Source organism: Gymnogyps californianus, chromosome 3 (assembly GCF_018139145.2).
Source record: "Gymnogyps californianus isolate 813 chromosome 3, ASM1813914v2, whole genome shotgun sequence".
Classification (NCBI taxonomy): Eukaryota; Metazoa; Chordata; class Aves; order Accipitriformes; family Cathartidae; genus Gymnogyps; species Gymnogyps californianus.
The window spans coordinates 111,222,268-111,247,580 of NC_059473.1; the positions used below are offsets into that span (position 1 = coordinate 111,222,268).

General features: G+C 45.6%; 2 protein-coding genes across 5 annotated transcripts in view; both read left to right on the top strand.

Annotated features, from left to right (window-relative positions):
- The window catches only part of TAF1B (TATA-box binding protein associated factor, RNA polymerase I subunit B), a 50,620-nt gene extending 49,281 nt beyond the window's left edge, over positions 1–1,339 (top strand). Inside the window, 2 exon segments of the mRNA XM_050894908.1 lie at positions 691–859; positions 862–1,339. Coding sequence (XP_050750865.1) covers positions 691–859; positions 862–918 — 226 coding nt within the window. The 3' untranslated portion in view covers positions 919–1,339.
- An 8,762-nt stretch (positions 1,340–10,101) lies between these two features.
- GRHL1 (grainyhead like transcription factor 1) overlaps positions 10,102–25,313 on the top strand; it is a 46,646-nt gene continuing 31,434 nt past the window's right edge. For all 4 annotated transcript variants that reach the window (XM_050894904.1, XM_050894905.1, XM_050894906.1 and 1 more), the window contains exons 1-8: positions 10,102–10,161; positions 13,892–14,078; positions 17,121–17,191; positions 18,726–19,116; positions 19,911–19,987; positions 20,809–20,965; positions 21,475–21,586; positions 22,563–22,657. In XM_050894904.1, the coding sequence (XP_050750861.1) occupies positions 10,142–10,161; positions 13,892–14,078; positions 17,121–17,191; positions 18,726–19,116; positions 19,911–19,987; positions 20,809–20,965; positions 21,475–21,586; positions 22,563–22,657 (1,110 nt within the window). In that variant the 5' untranslated portion in view covers positions 10,102–10,141. The remainder of the gene's footprint in view (positions 10,162–13,891; positions 14,079–17,120; positions 17,192–18,725; positions 19,117–19,910; positions 19,988–20,808; positions 20,966–21,474; positions 21,587–22,562; positions 22,658–25,313) is intronic.

The window sequence follows — 25,313 nt, forward strand, 5'->3', positions numbered from 1 at the left end:
AAAGCTGCAAAATAATTAAGTAGAAGGCTGCTATAGCACTGATTACTTTCTGTCGACCTGGTCAATGTTTGCCTCAGTGTTTCCTTTGTTACTCCATTGACTTGGAAGTTAGCTTTTCTCTCTTGTTTCTAGACAGGTAATTTATATTTAGCACACAAAGGCAATAGACAAGAAATGGATGGGTTATAATCCCATGGCATAGAGTCAGGAAGAGGAGAGGGGACCCTACGGAGAGCGTGGGCAAAGAATAGAGAAAAGAGCCTGGGGTGTCTGCATTGGATAGTCTTAGAAATTATAAAAATAGGGTAAGGTAGCCATTTTCACAGTTTGCTACATTTGGTAAAAGCTGGCAGAATGAACACTGGCTCTGTTTAGTCCTGAAAGGCAAAGAACATATTCGTTGCCTGGTTGAGTATGATCCTGATTCATAGTGCAAGAAGCTATACAGGCTTTTCCTTCTTACTGCGTCTGCACCATCTCTGAACATGTCTTGGTCCGGTCCTCTACTTCAAGGTTTTGCAGGAGTGGATCCCTTCAAAGAATCGACATTGTAGACCAGAATTGTGATTTATGCTGTTGGTAAAATGTAGAGTTTTCCTCTAATTACAATTAAACATATAAATGCTAGCTAAATACTAACTAAATATGCTTGTAATTTAGGGCTTTTTTTTTTTCCCCCTTTCTTTTCAGATTGTGTGGTCATCTGGCTCATTACAGAGAAGTGGACTTTCCCCAGAGTTACCATTTTGTACTAAGGTTATTCTCCTTTCTTCTGAGGATACAGCCCTCTTATATCCATGACGAGGTGTGTGTGATAGAACACAAACTTTTTAATAAAAAACTCTGTAAAAAGCCAAAATACAAGACAGGTCTAAGGAAGTAAAAAGGTCTAAAAATAACAGTACTAAAACCATGTAAATTAGTTGGTTGGATCCCAAACCATGGTATTACACCTAAACTTACACTGATCCTTTTGCCTGCCTGGAAATTTTTTGTTAAGGTAGTAGTGCTGAGATCTACTGCTGTACTTCAGTTGCAGTGTCATTTTATCTATAATTTAAGTCACTGGTTTCCAGCTGGGAAAGTTACCAAGGAAACAGTTTATCACAATTTATTTCCTCACTTTGCATCAGAGCCAACAGGAAGCTATGAAATTACCATTTTTGGGGGAATAATTGTACATACTTTGAGTGTACTGGACAGCACGTTAGCATCTGATTACATCATGAGATTTTGCAATTAAAGTATTATCTGGTTTTTTACCTACTGTTGTATGACAGCAAATACATTTCTAGAAAGTAACGTTTACTTTGTTTTGAAATAGTGTGTTAACAAATAAAAGGAGTAGTTGGTTGATGTTTTCACTGCAGTGAGGTTTTTAGTCGTTGCTTCTAAACAGGGTGTTCTGGAGCAACTCTGGCACTGTTTTCTGCATTTCCTTGCATCCTGTATATCTCCCAGTCTCTTGTTATGCCTGAGCCTCTCATTCAAGCTAACACCTTTCAGGTCCGTGTTCCACTCCAGGCTTCACAGATTTTGCAGCTGCTTTTATATCTGGAACTGCCCATCCTATTTCTTGTGCACCGGTAACTGCCAGGTCCTCCTGTCATTCTTCTCTTGCAAGGCTACTGTTGTTTGAATTTCTCCTGACCGCTTCATAATCCAGCAGCTTGTGCCTCAGCCACTCTACCAGTTTCTCATGCACAATCTTATTTACGCACTGTGTTTTTAAACTGTCCCAGACAACGTGTAAATGAAGTTGGGTGCTGCCACTACATTAAAGACACCATAACATATACATAATGTTGAACAGAGGTATTGAGTAGATACCCAGATGAATAATGCTGCTTTCAGTCGAATGAAATAAAATTCAGCAACTCCGACCATCAGTATGGAGTACAGAAGTTGCCAAATCTATTTGATCAAAACCAAAATCAACAGCTGTTTCTAAGCATTATTATAGACAAGAAAAATGGTGCCTGCAGACTTTACAAAGAGTAGTAGCTTCCTTCCTGAGCAAGGGCTTCAGTGAGATGTAATCTGGGAAGGTAATCAGTTCAGCGAGTAGACTTTGAGTATGATGGAAGGGTTTAAAATCTGTTGCAGTTCAATCCATGAAGCCGTTGTCTAAAAGTTGGGAACAGGCGAATGATAGGAGAGGAGATGTGCTGCCCTACCTGTCTGGAGCAAAGTGATAAAGTAGTATTTCAAGCACGGGTAGAGCAGACAGAACTATTAAAGGTAAGTTGTAATAGTTACTTGGAAATACTGGCAAACCAGGAGGCTTTGCTGGCTCAGTAGAGGCAGGAGGTAATTAAGCTTGGTGTCATGATTTAAGGTGACAGTGTCGTGGTTTAACCCCAGCTGGCAACTAAGCACCACGCAGCCGCTTGCTCAGTCCCCCCACCCAGTGCAATGGGGGAGAGAATCGAAAAAAAGTAAAACTCGTGGGTTGAGATAAAGACAGTTTAACAGGACAGAAAGGAAGGAAAATAATGATAATAATAATAAAATGACAATAATAATACTAAAAGAATTAGAATATACAAAACAAGTAATGCACAATGCAGTTACTCACCACTTGCCGACCGATGCCCAGTTAGTTCCTGAGCAGCGATCCGCCCCTCCTGGCCAACGCCCCCAGTTTATATGCTGGGCATGATGTCATATGGTATGGAATATTCCTTTGGCCAGTTTGGGTCAGCTGTCCTGGCTGTGTCCCCTCCCAGCTTCTTGTGCCCCTCCAGCCTTCTTGCTGGCTGGGTATGAGAAGCTGAAAAATCCTTGACTTAGTATAAACACTACTTAGCAACAACTAAAAACATCAGTGTGTTATCAACATTATTCTCCTACTAAATCCAAAACATAACACTATACCAGCTACTAGGAAGAAAATTAACTCTATCCCAGCCGAAACCAGGACAGACAGAAAAGACATAGTTTGGGTGAAAGTTTTTACTTTTTCAGCTATTTTAAGTAGTTATTGCAGAACAGGGATTTAGAGCAATGGTCCTATAAAGTGATTGTAACATGCGGATGAGAAGACATCGTTTTAGTCATACAGAGCTAAACTGTGCTTGATGGGGGAAGAGGAGAGCAGACTGAGTTGTTACTTGTATGTGTTAGAGATTTCATAAATGGGTACAGTTTAGTATGCCTAAATGTATTGCCACGTTGCGCGAGATACCTCAGACTTCTGACAAGATGTGTCTTGAACTGATGTTTACATTAATGGACTCAGAATATACCAGTTTGAATCTCCTCTTGTGTTTGGTGTTTGTGTTTTAGAATTAGCCATTATCTATTATGTTTGACCTCACCTGAGTGAATTACTAGAGTTTGTAAATATTTGGTCAAATTATTCATTGTTCTTGTTCTAGATGAGTATTTGTATCAGTTAAAAATCTGTTGAAGTGTAATACATATTGTCACTGTTTTCAACAGTGCTTGCTCAAGCAACTGAAAGTGTCTCATTCTTTTTACTATAATATCTGTTAAAGTTTTGAATTAACTATCTAAAAGACACCTTATTATACACAAAGGATTCATTTAATTCAGAAGTCTTTATTTGAGAGACTTATGCACTTAATTATAGGTATCCCTTTCTTTTAAAACTACTGTACTAGTAAAATCTGAGCTTCATAAATTAAAAATACTGTGCTCATTGTTACATTGTTACCAACGTAACAAAGCTCCCTTAGATGTTAGAATAAATTAAGGCTGTACTTTAATAAACTGGAATAAAGCTTGCAGTTAATCATCAAGAGCCATGTGCCTTCTGGACACATAGGTTAAGAGTCAGATTTAAAAGTAAAGGGTGTGCCCCTAAAATACTTAATGTTAGTTCTATCCAGTTTAATCAATCAACACTTATGTTGGAGTAACAATGTTTAAGAAGCTGATGAGCCACAAGAGTGCCTTATCTTCAGTGAAGTGTAGTTGAACTCTCTTGGGACAACTACTTTGAGTCCAGTTAATATAACTCTGAGGTGGAGCTGGGCTGGTTGAACAGACAGCTACCGGCAGATAGCTGAAGGGGAGGGTGTCTGCCGCAACCCAGCAGTTCCAACCACCTCTTCCATCTACTTTTAAGTTACAGCTCCTTTCTGTAACTATTTGCTGAAAACGTCTGGATAAAGCTCAGCTTTCTGATAGCTACTTTTTTGTATTTCTTCCCCTGGAAATTTTAAGTAAAGAGACTCGGTTTGTTTTGTTTCTTACTCTAAAAGTTGAATGAGAGTTCTTAAGTATATAGATAAAGGCAAGTGGTTTTTTTAGATTAAACTTTTAAAACAGTATATGTTGAGAAGACTTAGAATAGTTAAATAATTATTAACTTAGTAGCAAATCAGTTATTCTGAGACCTCGATGTGCATTCTGAAGTGAATTTAGGCTTTTTCGTAGTTTGTGTGTTATATTTTACACATGCTGTTTTTTTCTGTCTTTAAGAGTGCAAAAGTAACCTTGCTTTATGAATTCTCCTAAATAATGCAACCTTTCTGTTGTTTCGGGGAGAAATATGACAGATGTCTCATTTTCTTTTGAAAGGTACAGCCTTCAGCAGAATTGGTATTTTACCTTATTCGTTTTTCACTACTTCAGCATGTCTGCATTCTCAATATCAACTTAGTCAAATAATTTTTTTTTTTTTAAAGTTTTTACCTTTTTCCAGACATGAAGGAGAGGTGTTTGACTTTAAGCTCTTATGCAGAGTGAGGGCCCTGAACCTGATTTAACCAGAGAATGAGAATCAGCAAAGCCCAATGCCTGCATGCAGTGCTAGTCTAATTTATTGGCCATAGTGTGTTGTATGGGCTTCACTGTAATTACATCTTTCCTAACCCATTTTTAGCATGACCCCTGAAACAATCATGTTTGGAAGATTTGAGAAGGCTTCATGCAATGTTGCAGGCAATGCAATGAATAACTTGCTTTCTCATAACTTCTTGCAAAGCTCAAAAGTCCCTTCCTCAAAATGAATTTTCTGCCTTTACGGACAAACAAGACTTCTGCTGATGGTCCTGAAAAATGATTTCAGGGTACTTATGGTAAGTTGTCAAGAGGATCATTTTGCAGGGCCGGGAGCAAAAGAGCCAGGATCCACAGGGCTTTTGGGAGAGGTAAAGTCTGAAAATGTTAAGTCCCTGATTAAGGTGTCTGCTCCCCGTTTCACCTGTCCTTTCCCCATGTCAGGTTGAGTAAGGCAGAGAAGAGTCAGGATAAGTCCGTTTAATGAATCTCCTATTTTGATCCAAAATGAAATGGTTTTCCTGGCACATACTGTCATACATATTTCCTGGCTGAGCATTGTTAGTATGTAGATTGGTCAAAGCAGTGTCTCTTGCTGTGTTTGTCCTTGCACTAAATGTAGAACGCTTGCTTTCCAGTATCTCCTCCACAGTTACTGGTCTCGTTGCTCCTCACAGGTGAAGCTCCTTTGTTCCTGGCCAGATTAGATGAGGGAGAACATAAAGGGGATGCCAAGATGTGGAAACAGGTGTACGTGAAAGAGCTTTCCTCACTGCTGCTTGTGCTAGGATGCTGCTGAAACGGTGAACAAGAGTGAGTAAGGACTGGCAGAACAGGAGATGATGAATGCTTGTGTCCTCACGTGAGGTTATAGCTGCCCGTGTACAACTGCTAATGGCAGCATTTCCAGAGCCAGAACACTCCTCCCCAATCCTCAGCACCTACGTTCTGCCTCCGACAGTACATCAGGTAGTTTTAAAAGAAAATACAAGCACATTCCTCTGATAATCTCACATGGCTACTCTGTATTGTAGAAGTATTCTGTGCCTGCTCATAGACTGCCCTGTTGTCCTAGTAGTGGCTTTGCTCATCGGCTGCAGACCCTGCCATTGCCTCGTGAGAACGCCACCAAGTGCGTTTAGTGTCTGTGTTGTGATCTGATAGCTTGGTCTGGATCCTAGGATGCTTCTGTGCTGCGTTTTCATGGAGGACACCTGCAATGGCTGTCTGATCGAGCATTGCATGCCTCTGACAGGGCTGCCTGAGGGGTGTGGGGTAGAGGCTGCTGCAAGAGAGAAGGGTGAAGACGCCACCTCTTTACAGGCCCAGGGAAGAGAAGACTGTCCTAAAACTATATCCAAGTGCCCCAGCTCTCAACGTCAGGATATCAGACTGCAGAGCTAGTGAGTTCCTGGTGAGCCGTCAGCTCCTCACAAGCTAGGCAGGCTTCATGTCTGCAGGCAGGCTGGTTCCTGTGCTTCTGAGCAGGACTTTGACCGTGGTCCCACGACGCGGTGCAGCAGGGCTCCCCATGACCACTGCTTGCAACTTGCTCTGACGCTAGGATGTGAAGGAATCCACCTGGCCCTGGATCTCATCCGCACAATAAGTCATGCTGTGTCAATATAAAATTGTGACAAAACATTTTTGTTTACTGAGCTGAGATCTGTGGCCTTTGTAACTCCTAACCGGGCAGCTGGGTGGTTTCCGTGCTGCAGAACAAAGTGGATCAGGCAGAGAACAGTATGCAGTGAAAGAGCGGCACATGTTCTCTTGCTACACGACTGTTGGCCTGTGCAGCAGGACCTATGTACACAGAAGTCAAACCCAGAAGCAGCGCAATATTGAGCAGAGATGATAAATGTTCAGTGAGACTGGATAACATGCTAAAGATTTTATCATCGATAAAATTCTAGTCTTCAGGTTGACTTTTTTTTACTATATAGGCTGCTGCAAAATTGATTAATTTACGTTGTAATAATTTCAGAGTGTCCTCAGTCAGGCTGATGAAGCTGCATCTCCTGTCCCTGAATAGTCTGTATGCTCTCAACAGTGTCTACGTTATCTTTATGCTGTATCTAAATACAGAATCAAAAGGGGAATCTTTAAGGAATGCCTGCAAGATTGCATATAGGGATATGACTGAAGTGAAAAGCAAACTGTTTCTTTAATTTCCCTGTTCTGTATTTCACACATTGTGCTTTCAGTTATTTCTTTACCCTTTTTTCCCCCCAGCTTTTTCCATCTTCTCTTTCCTACAAGGCATTTCCAGCTTCCTCTTCCACTGTCATTTGTCTTTCTATTTCTTTCCACTGTGCCTGCTTTCACCTCACTTCCTAGTGAGTTCATGAACCTCTGCCTGGGCTTTTCTCTTTTTTTTCAGCCCTTTGATGCTTTTAGCTTATTCCGTGGGGGTCAGTGATCAGCTTCGGGCTTACTTTTCTGGGTCTGTCGTTAGTGACCACATGCCTGTCGCAGAAAAGAAAAGCTTGCCTGGTGTGCTGCGTAATGGAGACTACAGAAGATTCGCTGCTCTTTACAGCCAGCTCTGCAGCCTGGCCCTCGCATCTTAGGGGTTCAGATTAAGTAGAAAGTATCTTGTTTTCACTCCCTGCCGTGTTTTGTGAAATCAAAAGTACTGTTACAAACTTGATGCAACTTGTTTATTACACGGGTGTGAATGGCCAGTGCGTGTAGATGATAATTATCAGGTATGAGATTTTAAAACCTTATTTGTTAGTTAAGTCATAACAGTAGCTAATCCTTGTCCAGAATAATTCCCAGTTTCTCTAGATAGCGATGTCAAAAGACAGACTAGGAAGAGGTGCAAGCATGTTGAGACAGGGCTCAGCCAGATGGTTGCAACTGGCGCCTGAGTTCAGTGGGGTTCCTTGCGTGTTTCGAGTGGGATTCATTTAAAAGGAAACAAATACGTGAAGAAGAACGCTGAAGGCAGGACCGAGGCAGAGGGAAAGGTAAAGGGAAGGGCATGAGAGGTGGAGGAGAGCAGCGAGATCGAGGTGAAAGGGCTGAGTGAGGGAAGAAGTTGGAGCAAATGCCAGTCAGCGCAGGGCAAGGGAAGTCCTGCCAGAGTGCTGCCGCATCAGGCTGGCATGGCTTTGTGCCCAAACCAAAGCTCTGCTAAATCCCTTTGTGCTTCTTGCCTGATTTTATTCAGCGATGATGCAACCCAGTTAGTGACATCACAGAAATACACCTACAAGTGGTGTTACAGAGTCTAGATTGTGACCAGCAGATTAGTCAGCGGTGTCACAATCCGATGTTTCTATCATTGTCTCCTGAATGTGGAAGTGATTGCTCTGTCGATAACTAAGTTTTCATTGGCAGATCAGACTGTTAAGAAAAGCCATCCCTTTTGCAGAGGCAACAGCTTTGATTTATTTGGAATAAAATCATGGTAAATTCTAGTTAAGTAGAAATACCAAGCATGGCACATTACTAAGATTTCAGCAATTCAGGTGCAATGTAAACATGTGACTGAACTTCATCATGTACTGCATCTGGGTCACTTACAGCTACAGGGTAGTATTGTATTTTATTGTTAATGAAAAGTATGCATGAACAGAAGCAGAGAGTGTGAGGAGTGAATAACACCTGAGAAAGTTAGCAGTCCTTCCTAGTACTTGCGAATTTGAGCTGGTTTTGTAATTTGTATTGGAAACAAAGCAAGTTATACTCGTTTGGAAAAATGTAACTTTCTGACATCTTAATTGGATTACAGTATTTTTTTCATATGTGAGAGCAGATAAGAAATTTTCTGCTATGTAATTTCAAATTAGATTTTTAAAATGGATTAAAAATATAGAATACCTCTTATTGCATGTCATAAAGAACAATTTCCTTCGGTTCATTTCACTTTGTAGAGCAAGATCCTACTTCAGTAATGATATTTATCTTTTGCCATCCTAGTGGCAATGTTTGCAGATCCAAACAAAGCATTTTGTTTCTAGAACGCTAGTTGTAATCCAGTCAGAGGATATTAAGCAACTTCCAGGATTAGACCCTTAGTGAAAGTTTGTTCCCTTTAGTTTCGTATTTCCTTCAGTTGGCTGCTTGAATTGTCCTTCTATAATTTGGCATTGGAGTATATCCTGTGCAAATAGGGAAGAGATTTTGACCTAGAAGGAGGGACCTCTTATTAGTGTGCATACTTTTAAATTACAGTAACTATCTGAAGCATCTTGACATATGATAGAGAGCATTGTTGCTATATGGGTTTGATTTAACTTGTTACTTAAACAAGCAACCTCCCACCCTTATTTCTCAAGGAGAAACTTAAGATCTTTCTGATTTAAATTCATGCACGCCACTTTGGATATATCCAATGTATTTGTAATGTTGCTGCTGTTGCTATACCAGAGGATTTAAATGCATTTCTAGCAGTAACTCCATCGTAAACCTCCCTTGCTATCCAAACCCGGGTTCATGTGTGAGGCACATAATGACCCTAGGATCCTCTGTACTTCAGCAGTCGGCGCAGCGCTCGTGCAAATTAACGTGCCTTGTGTCGTTTTTAGACTTTCCTAAAAATGGGTTTAGTACAGGAAAAAGAAATAAGGTTGTATGGGATGGGAGAGGGAGAAGGGAAACCCATTTTTAGTGCGAAAAAGATCCCAGGGTGATTCCCGTGTACCCTACCGTGAGTCCTAGCCCAGGGCTGGGGTCCCGTGAGGTGATACCCTCTCTAACGCGGCCCTGGGCCTCAGGGCGGAGCGGGTCGGTCCGCTCGGGGAGCCCTCGTGCACGGCGACCGGGCGAAGAGTGCTGGGGACCCCGGTGCAGCTGCGGTGCCAGCGCCTTAGCCCTCTTGAACGCTGTACGTGCAGGGGGAGAGGTGAAACGGGGGGGAAAAGGGTGTTTTTTCCTCAGGAAAGCTGCCTTTGACAGCGGGGTGCGCTGCCGATGGGGGGGGGGGCCGCCGGGCCCCGGGGAGGCCCCCAACCGCGGGGGAGCACCTTCCCCGCGAAGTTTTACTTGTCCCTTACTTGCGCCGTCCCCCGCAGCTGTAACGAAGGGGCCGCGGCCGGTACCCGGTGCCCGGCGCCCGGCCCGCCTTGGTTCGGCTCGACTCGCGCCCCACGGGGCGCCTCAGCCCCCCGGCCCCCGCGGAGCCCCGCACGGGGGCCGGCACCGCCCCTCCCCGCCCGGCCGCCCAATGGGGGCGCGGCGGCTCCGCCCCGCGTTCCGCGGCAGCCAATGGGAGGCGTCGCGCGGCGCCCGTCCACCTGCGGCTGCGAGAGCCACCTGAGCGGGCGAGAAAAGCCGACAAAACCCGTCGGTGCGGCGGGCTGCGCGCTGCTCTCTCCGCTCGCCCCCGCCTCGCCCTCCCGACCAGCCGGGCCAGTTCTGCCGCCCATTGCCTCCGCCAGACATGACACAAGACTACGACAAGTGAGTGAGCCGGGCGGGGAAGGAGGGGGGGAGGGAGGGAAGAACTGGGTCCGGTCCGACCGGTGCTGCCGCCCCTCCGGGGGGCTGCGGTGAGAGGGGCTCGCCGCCCGGGGCCCGCTCTCCTGTGGGGCCGGGCCGGGGGGAGCCGCTGTCCCCGGGGGCCCGTCTCCCTCCATCTTCTCAGAGGAGTAACCGGAGGCTGCGGCGGGGCGGTGCGAAATGGCGGGGGGGGGGGGGGGGCGGTGAGCCCCGGGGCGACCCCGGCGGCGCAGCGGGGCGACCCCGGCGGCCACCCCGCCCCGCGAGGCGAGCGGCGAGGCAGGGCCGGCTTTGAAACCCGACACCTGCAGTGAGGCGTGGGTCAGCGCCGCCGCCGTCCGCCCCCCGCCCCGCCGCGCCTTAAATGCGGGCGGCGGCGGCGAGCGGGCCGCGCCGTCGGGAGGAGCGGGCGCCGCCGCAGCGCCGGGCTGCCCCTCTCCCGGGGCTGAGGGAGGCGGGCGGAGCCGCAGCGGCGGGCTGTCCCCCCCGCCGGAGCCCCGCGCCGCTGCCCGGCGGCGGGAGCGGCCCCCATGGACTTCTACGAGGCGCACCCCTCCGGCAAGGTGGATTTCGGCAGGTAAGGGGGTCGGCCGGCGCACACCCATGCCCCTCCGGCGGGCCCACCCGTGCCGGCAGCGAGCCGCCGTGGCGGCCAAGTGGGGCTCTCGGTGAGCTCAGCTGGAGCTGCCTCGTACTGCGGGAAACCGGCTGTTAAAAGAGCTAAAACTGAGCTTAAGGTGTGTTTTCTATAACTTCATGGTGTTGAATGCCGAGACGTCTTCTTCAAACGGATCCTTGCCGTGTTTAACGACTTGGGTTTATGTGTAAACTTGTCACCGTGTCCGTCTGGAGACAGTGGCTGTGGACACTGTGAGTGAATAGAAAAGGGGTTCACTCTGAGGTGATTTGAAGAACCGATTATGAAATTACTGGATTTTGAATGATTGGTGACTCAAATACACTCATTTTCTAGGGAAAGTGTAGGATTTTTACCAAAGTTTTTTTTTAATATACTACTTTCTAGAACGAGGACTCTAACGCAGCAGCTCACTAACTTCACCCTGTGATTAGGATTATTCCTATGTATTTTTACCTCCAATGACACTTAATAGATGAGGCCATAGCAATTCAGGTATGCACACTTCACTTTTCTGGCATGTAGAAGCCGGCGAAAGAAATCCTCTCTGCTGCCTCAGCGTTAAAGGTGTGCTCTGTGCAAGACCAGGTATAAAGCACAGTGCAGCCGAGGATCTCTTAACGTCTCGAGTTAAATTGCACGGTGAGGGAGAGAAAGGGTGGTTTTCGATCAGTGAAGTAAGTAGGAGTAGTTTCTATGATCTGAACGGGACACTGCGGGCTGTGGGATCCTCGCAGGCAAAGAGAGAGTATCTGCTTTTTGTAATATTCCTCTGCTTCCACTTCGGTCATGTAGAAAATAAAATTCAGAAATTATTAAAACTGCAGTAGGAAACTTATTTCCAGCCCTTGCTGGACATGTCTGCTACTTTGTGAGCAGATCCACATGCCAGTAATCTTGAAACCTAAAACTTAGGAAAAATAAATGTTTGCCTTCTCTTATTAGTATGTTCTCATTTTCCTGAAAGAAGCTGTGGTTCTGTTAAGGGATTGAGTTACTGCCAAACCCTGTGCTTCTCTTGATAATTCTGCAGATAATTCTTTCTATGCTGCTTTTAGAGGGGTAGGTTACCTGTAGGGCAATGTGCATTATATTTAGGTGTTGCAGTGACAAAGAAATCTCACAAAAATACGTAGTTTTTGCATTCGCTACAGTTCTGGTTAGTGGCTGCTTTAGTTCTCAGTATTTTTGGTTCTCCCTTGGTTCTCTCTTTCCATGTGAGTATTGCGTTGCTGGAGGGAATCAGCTTAGTGGTCTTGTGAGTTCCAGCAAGGCTGACTTAGCTCTTCAGCTTGGCAGGGATGGATCAAGTGAACTGCACCCAGGTTACTTTAGTTGCCTTTTTCTTTACGAGTGACTTTAACTGGAGGATTTACCTGTTTGCTATGGATATTTGAAGTTTCTTTTTTCACACTGTATAAGAATAGGAGCTTGTACCATGTCCCTGAAGAAAATTCTGCTTTGTCTTCTGCTGCTCGCCTCACTGTGACAGAAAGTAGATGTCCTCGATGCCAGAGGTATCTGCATTTTGGTATCTGCATCAGTGTGTGCACAAATATGTATGAAGACCTAAAGAAAGGGCTTGGTGCAAGAACTTGTCTTTTTTGTCATTGTTGTTTGCTTTTTTCCAACTATATAATGCTGATTTATAGCCACAAAGTGCTCTTACAAGTCCTGGAAACTCCCACTCGCTTTAAGTGTCTTCAGCTCAGCCAAGCTGTCCCTCTGAAGCTCAGCAAGACTCCTTGTGTAACTGATAAAGGATCGAATGCATAATTTGCGAAGTGCTTTGCAATCTTTTTGGTGGAAGGTGGTGATAAATGTAGGATACTGTTAAGCTGATTATAGTGATTAGAGTATTTCACAACTTTATATTTCACAACTTTTTGTATTTGTAGTATATTTCAGTCTCTGGGTAAATAGATGAATGCTTATCTGCTGGGGAAGGGGTGTGATGGTGGTGGGGAACTGCTTTTTGTGAGATATGGGATTTTTAATAATTATTTATTTATTTTAAACTATTACCAATTCATTAAAAAATATCGAGTTTGCAATTATTTAAGAAAATAGCCTCTCTTCTGTCCCCACCGATCTGCAGTAAACTAATGTTATGCTTGCAGTGAAAAGAAAACTGTTTGAACTGGTTTAAAAGTCAGATTTAAACAACATTAGCTTGAACTGATGTGAAAGATGAACTGTATATTTTACCAGTAGAACCAAAATATATTAAGTTGTCTAAGCTGGTAGGACAGCATTTTCTACAGATGTCCCACTTTCACTTGTGGGCAGAAGGCCCAAGTCGTCTTGGAGCTTTCTTGTTCCCAGCAATCTCAAAATGTTCAGAGTAAATATAAATTTTTTTGTATACTACAACATAAAGGGAAAAACTCCAGTTTTTCTCTTTTTTCCCAGTCATCTGTTGAGGGTGTTTCAAACTAGTGTCACAGATTATTTCAACAGTAACCAGACAGTAAGTCTTTTGGCTTCCCTTGTCAGAAAAATTCACTGCCAAATTGATTTTGAGGTCCCTTGGACCAATTTCCCTGTGTAGTCTATAACTAAACAGCAGCTTCTAGGTGGTGTTCTCAGATATACTCTGAGAGAAGACACCTTCTGAAAGCTCTGGGGGAAAGAGATGTTTTGTTAATTCATGTTTTCTAGTTCCACATGGGAACTGGAGCAGGTTGCGGCTTGGTAGTATTACGTAGGATGTGCTAGAGGTTTTGTAGGTGGTAAGCCAGTAAGCGCATGTAACTCTTTCTGGGTTGGATTCAGAGCATGAGCAGGTCAGTTGTGCTCTTAAATGGCTTTGCAATTTTATATAGACTGGTGTAATCCAGCTGAGTTTGGTCAAATTAATCCCTGATTTACACTGAGCGTGAGTGAGATCAGAATGAGGTTTCTGGGCTTTTTGTGTTGACTAATCCTTGCAGTGCACTGAATCAGAATATGAACCCTGTGAAACTGGGGCAGCTAATTTAGAAGAACTTTAGGAATGTTTTTCATGTGTTCTAACAGGTGGCTTTTTTCTTTCTTCTTTTTTTATGATTCAAGTAAAAGACCCGTGTTGGTTCTTCAGAATGACTCTCTCTACTCCCAGAGACGTCCTTACACTAGTGAAGATGAGGCCTGGAAAACCTTTCTTGAAAATCCCCTTACAGCAGCTACCAAAGCTATGATGAGCATCAATGGTGATGAAGACAGCGCAGCTGCCCTCGGACTGCTGTATGATTACTACAAGGTAGATTGGCGTGGGTATGCTATGACAGCTAGCGGAGCTCTTGTTCCACCTGTGGAAAAGGCATCATTTGCTAGAGGATTTTACAGAAGCTGTGAATAGCTCACAAGGACTTTAAACTATGTGGTTTGTAAATTGAAAAAAATTCCACGTCCCTTTTTCTGAAAATGGGTTTATTTTTAGCTCAGTAAAATAAGATGCCCTGCATCTTAACGTAATGGGTCAGAACTTCAGTAGCACTTTGCCTGTTGACTCTAGGTTCTGCAATGTATTCTAGAAATAGTCGTGAGGAATGAGACTTCGGAGCATGTCTGTGTCTGAATGTAAATACACATGGAGAAAGAAGCTTCTCTCCTTTTGCTGATGTGATCCCTGTTCTGGTGGGGCTATTGGCTTTTGCTGGGGCTTTGATGTGCTACCTTAGTATCAGCTGATACTAAGCTATAAGTACAGATTTTTGGTGGTGTTGGGGGCGGAAATGTCCCCCTGAAGGAGTTGCTGTCAGCATCCCTCTAACCTTCAGTGAGCTTCAGCTGCCATAGTCTGTTAATCCTTTGACAACTGTGGTTGTCTTCCCCAGTGTTCACGGTCTTCTCGGAGACGTGTGCCTTCCTAGATGCTCACAGGTGAATTGAACATGGTCAAACAGATAACCTTCTGGTTTGTGTGGGATACATTTTGCTGAGCTTTCTTTCCTAAATACCAGAAGTCTAAGCCAGGGTAGTTATCTCCGGTCCACGTCCAAGTCAGTGGAGACCAGCAGGTGTTTCTGGGCAGGGAGGCGTCTTGTGTGTGTTGGACGCTTGCATTATGGTGGCCTGGCTCACCGGGTGGAGATGCCTGTTTTTTCTTTGCTGAGCATGCAAGGAGGCCAAGAGGCTGACTTGGCTCATGTGCCTGACACTTTGGCTAGTGTCTTTTAACAGTAGTGAGTGCAATTGCCAGCCTTGGTATGTTCTTCAAGCATGAGGAGAGGTTGCCTTGTGCATACAAAATCCTTGTCTGCGCTTTTAAGAGTTGAACGTCTTATGTATCAAAATATTCTTGTAATGCTTAATATGGAGATTAGCACTCCACACACACATGACAAAATGCCACAAACTCACTGATGTGGATGTTATTCAGCTAGTTTAGTGAGAAAACTGGCTTTCTGCTTTGTGCCCATGCTTGCTATGCTTTTAGAAAAAAACCCAAACACTTTCACCAGAACGATTTTAATCCACAAAATCAATTTTGATTTCTAAACCTGTAGGTTACAAAGAGGACGTTGATGTTGATCCTTCACGCTTGGCAAAGCAGAAGGGATTTGCTGTACATTAATTCAGGGTTTCCTCTTATGTTTGGGTATCAGTGGGTGTACAGAAGAATCAGCGGAAGAACAGCTATGCCGCACAGTTGCGTGAAGCAAAGTGGTTAAAAGTTGAAAGATTTATTGAGGGCTGTTATGAAGTAATGCTAGAGGGACAACGTCTAGGCATTTCTAATACGCCCCCTCTGCAATATTAAAGGCAGCTGATGAGATCACCTTTGTATTAAAAAAAAAAAAATCAAAACAACAAAACCAAACAACTTGAGTTTTCTTCCATTTGACTAATGGGCTACCCTGATAGCTCAACTGTGCTTAATAAGGCCTTATGGGAAACAAATTTTTGATGAAAATCTAGAGTTTAGGAGTGTTAGCCAAACCCAGCTTGGAAGACCCTTGTTTTTCAGTGACTAGTTAGTGTTGGCTTCCTAGCAGTCTCCAGCTAGAGATTCTCCAAATTTTGCTGGTTACCATGGAAAATCCAACAATTCTGGTGTTACTGGAGATTCCAGGTTATGTGGAAGAGCCAGGACTTAGGTTTTAGTCGGGGGCTGTTTAGAGAAGTATGCTGTTCACGCAGATATGCCATCAGTCTTCGAGTTAGCAGTAAAGTGGTGGTTCCCTGTGTTGCTCCCAAGCTGGCAAACCCAGGCAGTATCTGAGCAGGCTTCAGTGCAGGAAGATGGTGGGAGTTTACTCCTCCTTACACCAGAAGGTGTTTGTTTTGCTCATTCGGGAGGCTTGTTGAGGGTGACAAAAGTCCTGGGAACCATGTGTGGGTTTGCAGAGGAGCTTGTGTGGACTTGCTGCGCAGTCGAGGGGACCTGAGCACCATGGGCTTGTGTCAGTGGTGGCAAGAGCCATTTGGGTCGCTGGGGTGCTGGCTGTGTGCTCTAGTGAACCGAGCCACCGCAGGTCGAAGAGTGCACCTTCTTCTGTATGCCTTGGCCTTGCAGCGCAGCCAGTAAAATGGCATGCGTCTGTGTGTGGATGAGGTGGCTTGTGTGGTTGGTATTGTGGTATGTGGTGCTTTCAGGGCAAATCCTGTCCATGGCATAGAATACGAAGAGCAATATTGAGCTGTCTTAAATCCAGAGCACTGGTGGTTACCTTTTGTTTATAAAAGATTTAATACATTTTGGGCCAGCGTGTTGTACGTGGTCATGCACAAAAATGAGTTGTAGCATCCCAGTACACTTACTGGACCTGGTCCTTCCTGAATCCCCTGGTCTCTGAGGTGAAAGGAGAGCCTTGAGTGGTCTTTGAGGAAGCAGCCTAAGGAGCACATGTTCTTAGGGAACGGGCTGTGGAGCAGTGTCCTTTCACAAGCCTTGAGCTCATCCAGCAAGCTGAACCCTGCCAGCCTGCAGAGGAGAAAACCTGCACCGCCAGTGCAAACTTCAGGGGCTTTCCTCCTGGTCCTGCTCACCCTGGTGCTGGTGCTCCAGCCAGGGATTGATGATTTTCTGCACCAGCTTTCCCACTGCCTAGTGCTGGCAGGAGCCCAGGGCTGGCACAGCTGGCCGAGTCGGCTACACAGGGATCCGCGGGGCATCGCCTGGGGTGGGCCTGGCATCCCAAAGCTGTGCGAACACTAGTCGAGCTGTAATGCTAATAATGACTGGTATCAGAGTGTGATGCTTTCTTAGTTTTACCAAATGGCTGTGTTTTGAGGAGCTTTTTTTTTTTTTTTTGTATGGGAGGAAGAAAGCAATTAGAGCATGTCTTGTATTTCCCAGGTTCCAAGGGAGAGGAGATCTTCAACAGCTAAACCAGAGGTAGAACATCCTGACCAAGACCATAGCAAAAGGTATTAGTTTTTATTATTGCATGTCTGCTTATCTCCCTTCCCTCCTAGACCACCAAAGCTGCTGAAGGAAAGTAACTTGCTGCACTGTAGTGTTGTGCTGGAAGAGAAATTGTTTCCTTTTACTCCGTGCCCCAAATTCCTGTACTGCCCCAGGAACAGGATGGGGATTCGACCATGATGTGGAGAGCTGAGGCCCAAACTGCTTCTCATCGCCATCCATCTGCTTTCTATGTACTGCTGTCATACAGTCAGTGTAGCTAAAGGTGCTCTCCTTAACACTATGCACAGCCTGGTAGCACAGGCACCCCTTCCCAAGGCTGTGGAGGGTTTTGGGGTCTTTTTTGACCCTTTTATTTTTGCATGCAGTTGCCTCAGTTACTCACTGCTGATTTTGTTCTCAGGCACCAGCAGCATTGCTTCTTCGTGCATGGGCTGATAGGGAAGGACTTCAAAGTGCTTATGATTTAGTTTTGGTTTTGTATTGTTTGTGGACTTCTTTTGTATCCTCTGGAACTCCTTTCTTTCTTTCTTCCTCTTCCTGCCCTCCCTCTCTTGTGCCTCCCAAGCAGAAGATGATACTGATTAAGTAAATATTACGAATGTGAGGTTCATTCAAGCCAGGCTTCCATTCCTACCATCCTCTTCCTTTGAACAGACTAGAATGCTTTAAGGACTCGAGGTGAGGTTTTGTGGTCTGGCTGAGCCAATTGAACGACTTCTTGTTGAGAAGAGCAGTCTGGTTCCCAGCCATGTGTTCCCACTGCTCCCCTCATACCAGCTCTGGTCTTCCACTGACCCATAACCTAGCAGGAAAAAAAAAGAAGTGGCTAGTTTTCTGCCAGTGGAACGAGCTGAACTGGCTCACCAAGGGGACGGGGTAGCATCAGAATTGGTGCAAAGGAAAGGGAGGACCACATTGTGGGGAGGGAGAAAGGGAGGGCAGGCTGACTTAGTGGCTACTAGCTATGAGGTCAGCTCAGCCACAGATCTCAGTGTTGTCCTGGCAGAAATGAGTGTGGTGGGGTGGAGAGTGGGAAGTTATGCAAACCACTCCTGGGAGTCTCAATGTGGATTTTCTCGGGGTTTGTGCATGAAAGAGGGGTGTAATTTCCCTATTAGTGCTTCCCGGGTGGCGCGCAGTCCTAAGGCAGAGGAGCAGCAACCTTGCTCTCAGTCCTTCTCCATCTGCCAAAGAGCAGTTTCGTGGAGCCTGCGTGTGCTGATGCGGGGTGGGAAGGGCCTCGAAGTGCTTAGTTTTGGACTGCTGTTTTCCAAGCAGTGAGGATCTGGGCTGTGAACCCTCACCCTTTGCTCCAGGGTAATTCATCTCCAAGGTGAGGTTGTTAGCAGTGGATGAGTTTCTTTTCTGAATGAGTTTCTCAGCTTTTCAGGTTAGGATTGAGCTGTCCTGCACAAGCAGGAGAGTTGGTGTCAGCTGTCCTTGTCCAAAAGGCTGAGAAATATTTCTAGCTCTTGTTTAATGAGAAAATGAGCTGTATAATTATGCATGATTTTTTTTCTTTGCCCTTTAAAGGAACAGCATCCCAAATGTGACAGAACAGTCGCTCATTTCTGCTGGAGAAAACAGAGTCCAGGTTCTTAAAAATGTGCCTTTCAATATTGTCCTTCCACACACGCCCCAGATGGGCATGGACAAGAGAGGCCACCTTACAACCCCTGACACAACAGTCACTGTTTCAATTGCCACGATGCCCACCCATTCCATCAAAACGGAGACGCAGCCCCATGGCTTTGCAGTGGGCATCCCACCAAGCGTCTACCACCCCGAGCCCCCCGAGCGGGTGGTGGTCTTCGACAGGAACCTCAACCCCGACCAGTTCACTTCCAACACCCAGCCTCAGAATTCCCAGAGGCGAACGCCAGACTCCACCTTCTCAGAGACTTTCAAGGAAGGCGTGCAAGAGGTACCAAGAGAGGCAGCCACTGTGCGCGCGTGTGTGTCTCTTGATCTGGATGGAGAGATCCAGTTCCATCTTTAATTGTTCTTGTTATGTGAGCCAGAAATCTGTCCGGTGAATCAGGAATAAAAGGCTTTCTCAGAAAGGTGCATAAGTATAACTTAGGAAATAAAATCTACACAACATGAAATCATTATCAAAAGCAAATGACTAGTCTTACCAGTGACAGAGCCTTTGGCTTGCAGAGTGTGGAAATAGTTATCTCAATCCACAGCACCAGGCTAGGTTTTGCAAGAGTTCAGAACTCTGCAGTGCCTTCGCAGGTACTGAAGTGAAGTGACTGTATCTGTAAGCCTCCTTACTGCTAGTTTCTAGGCGTGGTGTGTGTCAGTGGAAAACAGTCGGTTTATTTAGGGGCCTTGAGTGAGAGTTAAACTTGGATGAAAATCCGTGGTTTTTGTTTTATGGTATCAACTGAAAACAACAGGGTAACTGTGTTTTGATTTTTAAGCTAGGCCTCAAGGAACTGTGTAGCTATGCCCTTTCTTTGAGATTTGGGAAAGCTTTAAAATGTTGCCCTAAGCTGACTCAGAAGGTTTGTGAGATGTTGTGTTTAGTTGACAGCCAAAAGTTCTGGATTAAAACCCTGCTCAAGTGTCCTGTTTGTACAGACCAAAAATCAGTTGTTATCTGATGTTCAATTTGCCTGCCAGAAGTTCTGTGGTAATGAGTATCTGTTTAATCTTGACTTTTCTTGTTGCTGCTGTGTTAATTGTTGTGTTGTTTTGTGTCTACCCCAGGTTTTCTTTCCTACTGAACTGAATCTCCGGATGGCCAACATGAATTCAGAAGACTATGTGTTTGACAGCATTTCTGGGTAATGCTTTAAGGCCCCTGTTTGCCCGTATCCTCCTGTTCTCTTGCAGCTGTCCACGAGCAAGCAGTACAGCTCATACCCTTCTGCGCCGAGTCTCTATCGGGCACTGGGGGGGCTGTGGATCTCAAAACCACAAAAGTACCTGCTCATTTGAATATCACAGTTGAAAATCCTACCTGTATCTTTAAGGAAAACTACTTTAAGGAAAACTTACCTGCAGGGTTGGAAATACCACCTCGTTTCAGTCGCTGTCCTTGGAACAACTCACTGTCCCGTGGGAAGATGCAGTGCTGTCTGTCAGCTCTGCAGTGGTCTCGGAGCTGGCTTCCAGCTGTGTCCTTTCCCTGGCCTGTTTGCCTTACTCTCTCCCTGCTGGAAATCTACGGCAGAATAGGAAGCATGAAACTCATCTGAACTCCGAGGGAGGGGAATAAACTAGTTGTTTGGTTAGCTGCAGTTGACCAAGAGGGAAGAGAAGACTGTGGCCACTGAATGGCTTATTAGCTTGTGAATTTTAATTTAATTGCTAATAGATACTTTTCTGTTCATGGGAGCAGCTTGCTGCTCTCAGCCTGAATAGGGAGGTTCCAGTCTTGCCTGCTGATGCATCTAGGGCTTTAGCTTGCCAATAACTTCTCTTAAATGTTCATTCATGAAGGAAATTGTTGAAAAAGGGGCTCATCCTGTTTTCCAACTTCCTTGCCTGTTGATGGCTTAGTGAGTCAACTAATGACTTTGGAATTTCTCCAAATTAAGTGTATAACGTTTAATCGGCTTTCCAGGAAAATGCCTTAGCAATCAGTGCCCTCTTCACTCCATAGGAATAACTTTGAATACACTCTGGAAGCCTCCAAGTCTCTACGACAGAAGCCTGGGGACAGCACGATGACTTACCTGAATAAAGGTCAATTTTACCCGATCACGCTGAAAGAAGTCAGCAGCAGTGAAGGAATCCATCACCCCATCAGTAAAGTCCGAGTGAGTGGCAACTCTTGTGGTTTCTTGGGAAAGAGGGTGTGTATAAAGGTAGCCTTAAACTCTCCCAAAGTGCAGTAATCTAAACCAGAGCATCAGCACTGAGGCAAGCTTACCCACTCTCTTACGTCAATGTTCGTTCCTTTGCTGTCCACCTACTTCCAGACCAACCCATCCTGGCTCAGTCTGTTAAGAAGTGGTGTCAGCACTTGTGTAAAGGTGATGCAACACCTGGAATGAGATCCTTGAACTCCAGTTAGGAGACCAGTTGTGCTCATCTCCGTTTATGACCCAGAAAACACTGCTGTCTGCCTTCCTGTTTGGCAGTGGTGTGCCAGGTATACTGCAGTGTGTCAAGTTGGAAAGCCTAAAGCAGAAAACCTGGTACCAATGAGAACTTCCAAAACAAATGTACTCTCTGGCCTTTTCTCTTTTTTATGTGTTTGCATTTTTTGGTTGGGGTTTTTGGGGTTTTTGTTTGTTTGTTTTAATCTTACTCCCTCTCCTTTCAGAGTGTCATCATGGTTGTGTTTGCTGAAGACAAAACAAGGGAAGATCAGCTCAGGCACTGGAAATACTGGCACTCAAGACAGCACACGGCCAAACAAAGATGCATTGACATAGGTAAGGAACACTCTCATTGCTGATGTCAAACTCCAAACCTAATTCCTTGGCAAGGTTTGGTTTTCTACTAAAGCTTTGTTATTTTAAGGACCCTTTGGATCATGCTCTCTGCTATCCATAGCTTTCCTGAAAGCCCAGAGAGAGCTTTTGATTGCTTGGAGCTAATGCTGTAATTTTTAGGACTCCTTAAAGAGGCTGACTTTTGAAGAATTTTGGTTGGTGAGCAGGCGGAGTTTAGGGTTTTGCATTGGGAGATCTAACACCCCCCTCCAAACTACAGTTGCTTTGGCATATCCTGGTGCTTGTAGCTAAATAGCAGCTTATAGACTCTGTGGCTCTCTTACATATTGTGTTTCTTCAAAGGACAAGATCCTTGTAGAAATACCTCAACACTAATGATCCTCCTTCCCACAGCTTCGCTCACAACTGGTCTTTGGTACACGTAAAAAAAGAAAACGCTGCAAATTTCCATTTGCCTCCAGACAAGGCTGGGGCTGGCTGGCTTGCAGCCTTCTCTGGCTGAAGGCTGGGTTGTACACCTCGTCCCTTCCTTCTGTGAATAAAAGCAGGGATTAATCACTGGCACTTAAAGCAGACGCGCATGCAAATCTTTGTTGTTATTGAAGGAGTTTTATTGAGAGCTTATGCCCTTGCCATACAGGGTAGAGTTTCCCGCACATAGCAGGTTATGGCACAGGACATGCGATATTTGGGATGTCTGCCTTTCTCACTGGAGTTTCTAGTTTGGAATTTCTGCCGGGAGTCCCTTTTCCTCCTTCTTCCTGTTTGTTCTTTTGTTTTGTTTTTGTATGAGAACCATTTCCAGCCTTTTTAATGATCCATTCGTAAGTACAGTTCAGCTTCCTTTGCCCCCAAGGGGTTGCTGAGGAGTTGCAGTTTCTGGCTGCTGTGTGTGATTAAGGACTCCAGATGGTATCGCCTCTTCCTCTCCCTCATGCATCCTTCTTTCTAACAGCTGACTACAAGGAGAGTTTCAACACCATCAGTAACATTGAGGAGATCGCGTACAATGCCATATCCTTCACTTGGGACATCAACGAGGAAGCAAAGGTATGTGACCATGGTTATATTTCCTGTCCTTTTAGCAGATTCAGAGGCTGGGGGAGGGGAAGGGTGTGTGGCCTACCTGGTGATTAGCATGTAACAAGTTTGTTTACGCTCTTACATTAGGCAAAACCTCCTGGGTATTTCTTAAGAGGGTTTGCATGTGCAACTGCGGAGAGCTTTGCAACTGCTTTAAGGTTCTTGGCAGAACTGCCTACCTGACAGACAAGTACTGACAAAAGGAAGCGCGGAGCGTTTCCAGAGCAGATGAAGTGGTGCGGGAGGTGTGATGGAGCGTAGCTGGGCTTGGCAGGGAGCAGAGTCTCTTGGAGGATCCCTGCGGGAGGTGGGGGGAGCTTCTGAGGGAGTTAAGGCTGTGGCAATGGGCTTGCCTTTAGCAGAAGAGGGAGTAGCTGCTGCCATTGAGCTCCCAAAGCATGCATTGCTGAAACCACGGGTCCCAACACCCGGTGACCTATTTCAAGTTAGAGCAGCCTCCTGGTGAACTCTGGTTTGATCTTTTTTCAGAACTGTGGGCACTACGGTAGGTGTGTAAGTACGGGCAGCTTCCCTAGCTAGTAGCTAACTGCAGCTGTTTGAAGCCACTCCAGCTTTTGAGAAGGGCCTGTGCATCTTCTGGGTGCCAGGACAGCAGGTCAGGGGGTGGAGTCACCTCAGCTCCAAAGGCATTTCCCACCGGTTTGTTGCTGGAGTCAAAGTGCAGGAGGTTTCTTTGGAGAGTTTCATTACTTCCTGGGTTTTCATTAAAAATTGGGAATGGTTTCCTTCAGTTTTTGGAGGCTGGCTGTTCCTTTGCTAGTATGTCATGTGCTAGCCACCAGCGTCATGGGGAAAACTACTGGTTGCTGCAGACTGCCATGTCTAGGGAGAGCCCTAGCTTGGGGGACATAGGAGCTCTCAGCAGAGAATGCAAAGGTCCTTCTTGGGAGCTGTGCGCACCACTATGCAGGAGGCACAAGGGATGGTGTCACTGCACAGAGCTTGCTGTCACCACAAGGTTTGCTCTGTGCAGCACAAAAGCTTTGGAGAAAAGAGAGAGGGAGGTGTTGTGTGGGGGCTGCTTTTGGGTTTCAGCTCTGTGGGAGAAGTTTGGGATGCTTGGCAGGCAAGCAATGAGGAGCTGTGTGTGCTGCTGATGAGAGAAAGTTCTGCCTTGCAGCATGTGTGACATTACTTTTGAGGCTGGTGTTGGGTGCCAGGCTTCCCTGTTCACCAGATTTGGCTTCAGTTGGGTTGAGAGGGGTGGCAGGGAGGGCCTTACCTGCTGGAAGATGCTAAAAGGCTAATGTGATTTTTGAAGCATGAAGCACTTTGCTATGTGAACAGATTGGGTTGTCAAAGGAGGCAGTAAGTATTCCCAAAATGGTATCCTGCTGCCATAGCCAGTCTAACATTGTCCCATTGAAGGAGCTCTGGTAATCTGTGTCTGTGAGGTTCTTGAGGGTTTAGGATTTGCTCACAGGGATGGATCATGCAGACAGAGCGATGATTTCAGGTCCCCAAGGAGTCAGAAGCACTTCGCAGCTCTGCAGCTGCCTCTCTGCTGGCTGAGCCATCCTACAGCAGTAGGGACGGGCAGCTAACCCAGGAGCAGGGCTTAGAGGGGGTGCCGAGAACCCCATGGCTGCCCCAAGGAAAGCCATCCCTTCCCACCAGGTGACAGAGCCCAGCCCTATGAAGCAGGTGGTTATTGCCCAGGTGCTCTACAGACCCCTGAACGAGTAGTTTCAGTCTATAGTGAAATTGCCAATAGCAGCTTGAAACGGTCTAAGGACCCTCAAGGTGATATTTCAGCTCAGAGCTGAACTTCATGGGATGAGGTGGTGTGGGGAGGTGTGACCCAGACTGGTTTTGTAGCTACATAGGCAAATTTACCTTCGGGTTCACAGTCGTAGTGTGTGAGATCCATATACTTTGAGTATTGGTTTGTATGAACCTGCAGAGAGGACTGTTGATACCAGGAGTGCAAGCCTTGGCTCCTGGGATCAGAATCCTATTAAGACAAAAATACTCTGGACTTCAGTGTTCAAAGAATTGGCGTTTTTAGAAGTGCTCTGTGTGTTTTAAGTGTCTAATTCCCCCCCCTCCCCCCGAGTGGATGCATTTTGTCAATGGTTGGATTTCTTACCAGTAGAGCTGCAGTTCTTTCTCAACTGCTGTGATCTTATCAGGAGATGCCTGAGCCAATTTCAACAATTTTTATTGCATGGTTCATTTACCTTGCATGCTCGCTCTCTTTTATCCTCCCTCCCCCCCCCCCCCCCCCCAATAGTCTTGAAGTATATGAAGAGAGTAGGGAATAGAGAGCTGAGTTTCTGATGCTACAGAAAGTCCTCCACAGTAATAAATGCAGTGTCTTACATTTAATAACAGCAGTAGTGTTGCATAGATAATATGTTTAACCAGCTAGAAAGCCTTGGTTATTAGAAACTTGCTTCCTGAGCCCTCGAGTTACCTGGACCAGAGCCAAATGATTCTGCTGGGATTGCTGCTGCTCCCATTTCTCCCTTGCTCTTGCTCGCAGTTTGCTGTGGGAATGATTTGGTCCTGTGCAGCTGTGTCAAATGGGAGGTGATGAGACTCTGCGTCTGGGGTTTCTGATGTGATTACTCGTTTAGGCACCCAGGGCTCTGGGTGTGTG